Here is an 11,042-nt window from a genome sequence, read left to right on the forward strand (position 1 = left end):
TAGACCGAACTCCTTTTAACATTTACAGAGACCCAACAGTACCACCATGAGCAAGCACCACCATATACAGTTATATAGTACAGTCTGGATCTTTGGGATGAGTCCCTCCAAAGGGTCATAATTTCATCATTTTTGGATGTTTTTGGAAATAATGGATCATTTTACCTCTTTGGGCATTAAATAGTTATTTAAATAATAATAAATTCCTCTTTGGTGGAACTGCTAACAATTTTAAAATGTGAAACGCTGACTTAACCTGACACAGCCTTTTTGTGAGTGGTCAGAAGCCCAAAAAGTTGAAAAACACTGGTTTAAGAATGTGTTGTATTATATTTTTCTATTTATGTCAAATCTGAAAAGTAACTGTAGCTGTCAAATAAATGTGATGGAGTAAAAAGCCAAATATTTCCTCCTGAAATGTAATGGAGTAGAAATATAAAGTAGCATAAAATGGAAATATCTAAATTAGTAGTAACTCAAAATTGCACTTAAACTGCTTCTTTATTTATTTGACTTCATCACTTAAATTAATATTTCAAGTTATAATCACTTAGATGTTCCATGATTACAATCATGATTATAATCTAATAGTCCATGTGACACTTTAAATGAAACTATAATTCTTAATTGAGAATCTCTGTATTGTTAAAATCAGACTGGTCACAATATTTTTGTTTTTTTAATTAAATTCTATGAGCAAACATTTATCCCATGTGTGTCTACTGTGTACTGTTGAATATGAACAATGTAAAATGCAATGCAAATTCCTTGCATTAAAAGATGTTATTGTTAAATGCAATTACATATACAAACCTGTTTTTGAGCTGTTGGAAATGTCTTTACCAGTGGCCATTAGTGTACTTCCTGTATATGTGGCTTCTGCCAACGGATGAGTGACTCAATTATGAAAAAACAATGGCGATTATTTACTGCTGTTGCTCGGAAATGATGGGGAGGATGAAATGCAGTGGGCAATTAGAAGAAACTGAGGCCGCAATGCAATTTTACTGTAATATGAAGTTCTATGTGGGCTACAGAGGAGATGAAGTGACCACGTTTACTTTGTGGTGACGACTTAAGTGCCTGATCAATGGTATCAGTGGATGGAAATGTTTTACTACATGTAAACATAGGGTAACTACATTATATTGCATTTCTGGGTCTTCTTCAGCAGATATGCTACCTCTGTTACATCTGTAGGAATAGTCTATATGTACGTATGTACATAATTAGTGTGTAAATCCTTGTGAAGTCCCCTGAAGCAAACACCAGATGTTGGAGTAAGAGCTACACTTTTAATTGATGATTCTTTTTCTTTATTAACATGTCAGACGAATCCATTGCTAATCTGCAGAGCTGCCCGAAGAGAAGTGAATTAAATTGATTGACCACAGCTCACAGAGGTTGGAGTTTCTCATTGATCTCTCAGCTGGACAGAGTCATTCTGCTCACCTTAAAGGAGCAGCCCAGTTAGAACCTCTAAATGTAAATGCACAATACGGACAACATAACGTTTCCACAAAATTAACTTCCACAAAAACTGAGCTGCTGTTTTGACCTGAGACACAACTTGGATCAGTCACAGTCTACACTTTAGGAAGGCTGCTGCATGTCGACTAACCCGTCAATGGGATTTCCAATGAGAATTCTCCATAGTAATTTGCTCACCCAAAAATGTAATTTGTTGTTTGGCCTTGCGATGTGACTGAGGGCCTCAAACAATACAATTACAAGGTCTTTCTCAATCTCGCTCACACAGGATCACTCAAGGACACCTGGGACAGAGTCAAACAAGCTGCCCCCCAGCTGCGAAGAAGATAATTGCTTTCTTCAACAGAAGGGTTTCAACCTCCAAAACTTGCCGGATCTGAATGCCCTTCCGGGTAAAGACAAAGTCATCTGTGCCCATATCCCCTCATGGCAAGAGGAGCCTATGGCTTAAGGCATTATCTGCCCTCTTGGTCACATAACACTCTATGTTCTCCTAGCTTGTAAAGCAGGCTTTGTACACTCTTATGTGATGTAATTGAAACTATGGTGGAATTTCTTTTCTGTTTTAGTATTTTGTTGTTGCCTGCATACAGATATGTGCATCCATGTGTGTTTGTGTGTGTTTGGTTATGTTTAGACACGTGCCGTCACCCTTCATGTGGGCCCCCGGGGTTTGTCTTTAGTGAGTTGAGTGATGAACTTCAGCAGGGACGTGGCCCGACAGACCAGTTGTTATACGTATGTGATAGAGGATGAAGATTCAGCTCTGGCAAACCTTAATGTATTCGAGGTGAGGCTGTCACCGAACTGTATGAAAAACAAACATTTATTTATAATAAATAATTATTTTACATAGTACATGAACAAAAAAATAATTTTTAAGGTTTCCCTAAAAGTAAGTATTTACAATATGAGGAGTCTTTATGCAATACCCCACCATTAATCCCAACCCTGTGTAACCTTATAGAAAGTCATTGTGGACAGCTGGATAGAGACCTGAAGACAACTCTAGTGTTGTATAATAATGTTACGTGAGTCCGTAAACTGAACAGACATTATGTCATAGATATTATTGCAACCGAAACAAGACACTGATAGCTGTTAATACAAGTATTAATTCTCACTATGAAAACATCCAACAGGCTCTTCTATTATCTTCACTCTCCTTTCATTCTATATTAGTTGGCTGAGAAGGGTGACCTGGCTCTCCTGGAGAACCTGGTGAAGAAGAACCCAGAGGTCCTGAGTGAGAAAGATGAATGTGGAGCTAGTCCCCTCCATCATGCTGCCGCAGGGGGCTACATCACCCTTATCCAATTCATCACTACTGTCATAGACTCACAGGGTAGGCATGCCTCAGTCATCGATCATGAGTTGCACTTCAGCACAGGTAAAATATGTGTATTGTGCGTCACCATAATACTGTCTTTAGGTTACAGTATAAAACATGTTACATTACAGAGTACTGCGTCGGGTACTTATAAGAGTTGACTCTATTTACATGCATCTGTGAATGCATTTGTGTGTGTGTTTGTATTTGCATGTGTTCTCATATCCCCTCTCAGAGCTGAACAGCTCTGATGAACAGGGCAATGCGCCCCTACACTGGGCAGTGGAGAGGAACCAGGCAGAGAGCTGCAGGGCTCTACTGGACCTGGGGGCCAACCCCAACATCCTCAACATGGCCCTCATGTCCCCTCTGCACCTGGCTGTCAACCACGGACACAACAACCTGGTGGAGGTGAGGAAGCTGAAAGCGCCCAGCTGAAATAACAATTCATATGAAGTGCTCCAGTGTTTTTGTTTTTTCACGCTGATAACAAGGTCACTGCAGAGGCACTTGATTTATTTAGGCCCAAACAGCACACCGCATGCAGTGGTGAGTATTTTAGGAAAAAAATAGATAGTACGATTACACAACTTCATGCATAGATATTGATGAGTACTCTTTTCTTGTCAGTGGAGATTATGTAATCTCCATTGCACTGCACTGAAAAGCACCAATCTAAAGAATCAGTTACTCTTCACAACTAATACTTAATTATCTTTTGTAATGGAATATTGAACAATTTCTTTTAAAGGACTGTACAAGAATTGGGGTCGGGGGAGGAGAGGGCATCAGAGAAAGTGGAGGGAGTTGGAATTTTTATTTTTGTTGAAGGGAGTGGAGGGTTTCATCTCAATTTTATTTCTTATTTAACATTTGAGAGATTTATTATATGAGAAACGGATCAAATAGTTACATCAAGAAGATCATTTTATTGTGTGCGTTCTGCCATATAGAGAGGATGTTTTCATCATTTAATGTTTGCAATAAATATACTATTTTCAGATTTTAAGGGGAAGGCATTGCAGTGAATGAGAGGTTAGACCCTCTCATTCACTGCAATGCCACTGGAATGCGTTCCCAAACATTTCAATTCATTGCATTTTTTATCAAATAAAATAAGATTCGTAAGTAATTTTCCTACATTCCTTAAAGGTGTATATTCACATTAGCATATTGCTGCCACTATAGATTTTACTTCTTTTTTTGCACTTGAATATTACTTTTTCCAACCAAGCTTTAGTTGCTGTGATGGACAAAAAGGATAGTAGACAATCATATTATCACATCCCACCTTTTACAGTGCATGAACTTGCCACTCAGAGCAGCCACTGCACTCTAAACAACTGACAACTGTTTATATATCTGACAAAACCTGACTCAACCGTCTACTTGAAAAGACCTTGTCCCGTCGTCCCCATAGCATCTGGCTGTCGTCCACAGACTGACCCATACTGTGGGGGATAAGGACACAGCCATATATGTAAGAGAGTTGAGGACAGAAACAGGACAGAGCTCATTGTTAAGTTTTTACCTCTGCCCCCCTGCAGCTGCTGCTGTCCTACAGTGCTACAGACAAGAATCTACAGGGAGACCTTGGGAACACCCCGGTGATACTTGCCTGCTCCGTCAATAACTGTGAGGCTCTCAACATATTGGTATGTACAAGAGTAATGCGTTCAGACTCATGTATTCATTTAACTCCACTGTCTACCTGCACCAGCCTGTAAAGGATAACTGTCCAGCTGTACAGAACAGATTATGTAGCTGTTCTTTATACTGACTGTCAGCCCACTGCAGCTTCGTCTCTGACAAAGAATTATCTCTGTTTTTCTTTGTCTCCATCCATTTCCCTGTCTGTCAAAGCTAAAGCATGGAGCGAAGCTTTGCCAACAGAACAAGCTCGGCCATTTCCCCATCCACGCAGCTTCCTTTGCAGGTGCTAAGAAAGCCATGGAAGTGATCCTGAAGTTCGGTATGACAAAAAGAATAATCTGTCATCAAAAATTGAGAGCGCTAACAATAATGAAAACGTTTTTACAAGGCCAAACAGCACTTTAAACTGAGAGTTCACCTGAGCCCCCAGAGACGTTTAGCAGAAAAATGCTTTCGCTACTTTGTACACAGCAGGCCAGATGCCGCAGAGAGACAGTGTTTATTCACAGTGGGAGGTCTGTTTGGTAAATCTTGTGTTGTTGGAGGAAGGTTTAGCCAGAGCACAAAATATTTATGATATATCTGTGATTGCTGTTCGGGAATTTACACAGACAGCCCACCATGAATGGACACAATTACTCATTACTTCCTTCCACGCACAAAAAAACAGATCCCCTAAATGTGAAAGTCAAAGAAGGAAGGGACAAGATTGAGGCCCTGCAACTGAAATTCCCTTGAAGGCTTGTCAGCAATAAAAACAAATAAGCTTTTACCAACAAGCATTAACTAAGAAACCTTCATTATGAGCCATATATGTATTCAGTATATTATTCACAATTAAGAAAAAATGTTTTTTATTCTCTGCTGGCAGGAGAGGATTTTGGCCACCGAAGTGAATTACACATCAACTATTTAGACAAGTCCAGCAGCAGCCCCCTTCATCTGGCTGTACGTGGTGGGAATATGGAGGCCATCCGTCTCTGCATTGCTACTGGGGCCAAAGTTGACCAGCAACAGGTACTGACTGAGAAAAAAATATCATGTAAATCTTTACATTGGTTCATTTGTTTATCACCAATGATTTCTCAACCCCTCTGCATCACATCGTCATGAACATATTAATGCCTGGGAGCTACCGATTGGACATATTCACATCCATCTCCCATCTGTCCACTGTATGCTTTGCCAGATTTGCATTGTTTTTTTAATCTAGATCTCATTTGCCTACACCTGTAAAGCTGGCAAAGGGTGTCTGTACCGAACTGTTAGAGCATGTCAGTCTTATCATGCCCATCTGGGAGTGATCGTTATGTCTAGCCCTGGGGTAGTGGCCGAAGCTGCAGCAGGAATAGTGAGTACAGTAATAGCTCCGGTTGGCTAAATTGATACAAATTACCTCCACTTACACAGTGAAGCTGAGTGGAGCGATCACTGGCCTCCTCCTGCCAGTCCTGGTTATCTCATTAAAGGCTTGTGTTACAGCACCCAGTGTTCAGCCAGCAAGTCTGGGAGATCCTTGCTAATGTTACACTGTACAATATGTATGGGTGTAATTGAGTACATGTGGGAGCCTGTGTGCATGTTTATGTTCTGCTCTGTCTAACTCAGTATGTCACAGTGCCTCTGAGTGGAGCAGACATAATCATGCTTGAAGAGTTTGTGAATATTCATTATATTTTTTTATTATTCATTGCTCATAATGTATCCATGTTTGTTGCTATCCAGAATGACAGGTCCACACCGCTTCATTTGGCCTGCACCCAGGGTGCTACTGAGGTAGTCAAACTGATGCTGTCCTCCTTTGACCAAGTGGAAGACATCATTAACCTAACTGATGGGGCGTGTCAGACCCCTCTACACAGGTGGGCTTACCCTATCCCTCCACCCCAATTCAGAGAGTTTCTCAGACAACTTTCATTTTTTGTCTAATTTAAAGACTGAACTGACTTAAGTAAAGTCATAATCAACAATCAATCAACAATCCATTGTCATGGTTACTGTGTGCATTAACTTTCTGGTTGGCACAAGCCCCATGGCATCGTAGCACACTGTAGTGAGCTAGATTGATATTAAAATGTCATATTAATAAATTAGGTCTCTACTGGATTATTGTGTTGCAAAATGGTTGCAATTAATGAAAGAATAATGCTGTGTGTCTGTTTTACCATTTGTGAGTATAATTCTGTGACATTTTATTATTTACACCTACCTTAGGTGACAACCTGGTGCACCCACTTTTATTTTAGTAATGCATACATCACAACTGAATGATCATTTACGTTATAACTAGGCTTAGTATACACAGCTGACACAACAAGCAGCACGAGTTTAGAAATTACTTAATGAATTAATTTATCATTGACGTGAATAGGTGCCACCTGCACATTCAAAGAGGTTACTTCCCCAAACAAAAGACACAAAAGAGGACAGACCAGTAAATCATACCTATGTGTTGACTCAGCATGGGTAACATTAAATTTGATCCAGAGGAAAATAAATATTGGAAAGCAATATAGAGCCTTACTGCATTATATTCCATTATGTTTTGAATTGTGTTTTCCTTTATAAAAATAAAAACACGGCCACCATAAATTGATGCATAAAAGGCACAAATTGGTACATAAAAAGTCACCAGAATGCATGAAAGTGTATGATGCTTGAACGTTTAAAATTAAACCTATATGCCTTTGAAGCAGTTTCCCCTTTTCCCATATATTTATGCTAAGCTACGCTAAGCAGCTGTGGTGTCATATTTGGTCAAACTGATCCACAAGGGGCTGATGAGACAGAGAAGCATTGCTGCCACTTACTGTATGCTGTCTGAGCCTTTACAAAACTTCAGAAATACTTTGTAGACCTTTAGGCTACAGTTAAAACTTCACAGTTGTAATTCATTATGAACCGACATTGTTTCAATTAAACTATTCAGAGTTAAGCCCCTTTTAATCGCTGTGTTCATGTAGATGTGTAATATCTTTGGTTACCATCTCAACTGCTTGCTCATGCTGTGTAAAGATCAATCCATGTGCATAATATCAACACTATAACACTGTGACAAACAAGAGGAACAAAGATGTAAATATTCTGTATGGATAGCAGAATAATTAATTTTGAATTGGGGACAATAATAATGATATGAATACATAATAAAGATATGCTTCCCACATTGATTTTTATCCAAAAGGTATTTGTGTTGGCACAGACAGCAGCAGAGTGAGACCAGATACAAGGGCAAGGGAAGGGGGTTGGATCCATGTAATAATAATAATAATAATAAAATAAAAGTCCTTTATATTCTTATTTTGATATCATTGTTGTAAATACCTTTACTAAACTGACTAATAGCTGGTTTGACGTCCAATAAGTCTAACTCATGACCTCTAAATTGGTCATGCCCCTGCCTTTTCCCAGCCATAGCATGATCTGTGGATTTTAGATTTCGAGATTTTCAAGTCTCCCCAGATCATCATTCAGTCGTGGAAATCATCTTTTCTCCATTTAAGTCTCTTTGTGATGAACAACGTCCCCAGAATACCAGGAAATAGTTGTTAAAGTGCGTCATTGAAGTGAACCATTACAATCCAGGATATAAAAGATGTAACCACAAAGGAAAATCTGGTTGTTATATCATACTCTGACAAGGCAGAATTAGAATGAGATCATCCTTATTCAGCATCTGACAGCACTGGTAAGACCTTGACTCACAAATCACTTGTTGTGTGGCTGTTTTACAACAACTGTGTTTACCTTTCCAGGGCTACAATATTTGACCACGTAGAGCTGGCAGAGTACCTAATTTCTTTGGTAAATAAGGGACACACACATACACACACACACACACACACACACACACTCACACACACTGACTCATATGAACACACCCTGCAGCTGTTATGCACATTACATTTCCATCTTCAATATCAGGGCCTGTATTATCTTGCCAATAAATTACATTAAAGACAGGAAAACTGCATTTATTTCTATACTAGATATTCCAAATGTGCAAATTAAAGGGCAAATCAACAACTTTGGCATCTACGCCAAGGACTGCTTTCAATGTCCCTTGAAGATCATTTAGTGATTAGGTCATTTTACAATGTGTGTTCCCATTGCCACCACTAAACAATGTTTGCACTTAAATACACAACAATTAATACACCGCTATTTAGGTGCTACCCATTGCTTGTAGACCATCTGTCACCATCTGTTGCACTCCATTCACTGTTTCAACAGAACTGTGTTGTTAGGAAAAAGCTGGGTCCAGTTTTCCTGTCAGCTCATTCTGTTAGCAAACACGGCAACAGGAAATAAACTTTTACCCAATGAGCGTGTTTATCTCACAGAGAGTAAGAGTAAGAGAGACTGACGTCATTCGCCAAAGACCAGAGAATACATTTGCCTTTCAGCACTAGAATTAGAGATTTTGACTTGCTGTGTGGTTTTTACACTAACAAATAAGGCCACGACAGAGATAATAATTAGCCTATTTGATGTTAGTGTTTGTTTTTTTCAAAATGAGGACCAATTTGTGTCATTCATATTTTAATTGCTTTTGAAAATACAATGTTGCTTCAGTGTCGCCCCTTTCCTCTCATCTGGTGTTCCTATAACTGCATATGAATGAGATAAAAAATGTATTAATTTGTTTCACTGAACAGGATATATTCATGTTCATTTTTAGGACTCCCTGGCAGATTTATTATTATTATTATTATTATTATTATTATTATTATTATTATATTTTAGACAGAGGTGGTCAAAAGCAGTCTTCAATTCTAGTCTGCAATTCTTTTTGGCTGAAATGACATATTTGATCAGTTGTAGCTAGAAAAATAATTAAACTCAAGTTAGCTGGATGAGTTGGTTGAAAACACTGTCTCTGGCTGACATTTTAATGTTTCCATCTGACTCGTTTTAAAATGGGAAACTTGTAAAAGGGTGTTAAATATGCACTTAATGGCTACATGCATAAAATGAGGCTGAAGCTGAATTCCCCAGGCATAAAGTCAGCAATTTCATCAGAACAGTTGATGAATTATAGACTGTAGTCCTAATATTAGTATGATAAGGGAAAAATGTAAAATAAGACTGTCAGTTTATTTTAACATCAGCCAGTTCAACTGTTTGGCTTACAGTAGGTTTTCACTTTTACGAGGTTTTGAGGATGACGGCTAAACGATGTGTTACACTATCGTAGCGTAACACTATCTCAGGTAACATTAGCCGGGGTGGCAGGAGTGTGAATTTCCAACAAACTCAGGATTAATTAGCTGGACATGCTATTGCAACTTATGTTAGAGGAGACATACACAGGCAGCATGGGGGCCTAAGTTCGATTCCCAGCCGCGTCAGGGTCTTTCTGTGTGGAGTTCACCCATGTTCACCCTGTGTTTGTGTAGGTTTCCCCCACCATCAAAACATGTATAGGTAAATTATTTCAGTTGGTGTTCTTGACTGAGGATGGATCAAATGCAGAGAATGACTTAAATAAAGGATTTGTATGTTTGCCTCGTTACAGCAGCTAAGCTTAAAAATCTTCAACATCTAAAAACCTAAATCTAAAATGTATCCAATGTCTATTCATTTGATTATCCATGAACTTGTGCATGTACCACACAGCACGCCTCATGTTAAGATAAGATAATCCTTCATAAATACCTAACAGGGAAAATTTTAGTCACACTTGCACATTATGAGAAACTTCTGGTGTTTGTGCTTTTAAAATAGCAACCTCTTATTTCTATGTACAGTAAACCAGAGTACAATTCAAACTCCATGCAAACTCCATTCCAGTTTAAAAAACATGTGACATTTATATAGATGTTGCTAATTTTCCCATGGTCCTATTTGTTTGCAATAATTACATTAATGTGTGTTTAAATGAATGTGGTAGTTAATGAGCTGCACACATGGTGCATTGTCTCCTAGGGGGCAGGCCTTAATTGCATTGATTGTAAAGGAAACTCTCCCTTGCTGCTGGCTACGAGCTGTGGAGCATGGAGAACTGTGACTCTGCTACTGTCAAAAGGTGAGCTACCGTACTGTACTTCACCACCAGCAATGCTCATATTATTTTATAAAATGACCTGATAACGCAGGTTGTGCACACTCATGCATATGTTTATGTCTTTTAGGGGCAAATGTAAATGTGAAAGACAGATGCGGTTGTAACTTCCTTCACCTGGCCATTCTACAGCCTAAGGGTCTGAAAAACCTCCCACAAGAAGTGCTGCAGGTACCCTTCATCAGTGTTGCATGTTTGTGACTCATCAAATACACTGTATGCTGCTTAGACAAAGATGTCATTAAGATTGGAATCTAATTACTACTCTGTCCTTGATCAATTTTCCTTGAGCCTAGCTGCATGTATTCAAGGCCAGTTGAGGAAGTTTATTATACTCTCACTAAGCCAGATGACTCTTTAAAACATCGTAAGCTTTACCTAAAGCGACAATAAGCCACAGGGCAAGGCTAATATTGACACTGTGACTGGGATCTCTCTGTATCTGAGAGAATTGTTACACTACATTGTTATTTATATAATCTCAGGATTTGTGTGTGTGGGGGT

The 11,042-nt window shown here is 38.9% G+C and overlaps 1 protein-coding gene across 1 annotated transcript in view; it reads left to right on the forward strand.

Annotated features, from left to right (window-relative positions):
* The first annotated feature begins 2,185 nt into the window (after positions 1 to 2,185).
* Positions 2,186 to 11,042, forward strand: part of trpa1b (transient receptor potential cation channel, subfamily A, member 1b) — a 17,936-nt gene continuing 9,079 nt past the window's right edge. Inside the window, exons 1-10 of the mRNA XM_035654259.1 lie at positions 2,186 to 2,281; positions 2,674 to 2,836; positions 3,057 to 3,232; positions 4,369 to 4,476; positions 4,685 to 4,793; positions 5,346 to 5,491; positions 6,200 to 6,336; positions 8,230 to 8,278; positions 10,403 to 10,502; positions 10,609 to 10,709. Coding sequence (XP_035510152.1) covers positions 2,186 to 2,281; positions 2,674 to 2,836; positions 3,057 to 3,232; positions 4,369 to 4,476; positions 4,685 to 4,793; positions 5,346 to 5,491; positions 6,200 to 6,336; positions 8,230 to 8,278; positions 10,403 to 10,502; positions 10,609 to 10,709 — 1,185 coding nt within the window. The remainder of the gene's footprint in view (positions 2,282 to 2,673; positions 2,837 to 3,056; positions 3,233 to 4,368; positions 4,477 to 4,684; positions 4,794 to 5,345; positions 5,492 to 6,199; positions 6,337 to 8,229; positions 8,279 to 10,402; positions 10,503 to 10,608; positions 10,710 to 11,042) is intronic.

This window comes from Morone saxatilis, unplaced genomic scaffold, assembly GCF_004916995.1.
Source record: "Morone saxatilis isolate NCDOM2014 unplaced genomic scaffold, NCSU_SB_2.0 Contig0, whole genome shotgun sequence".
Taxonomy (NCBI): Eukaryota; Metazoa; Chordata; class Actinopteri; family Moronidae; genus Morone; species Morone saxatilis.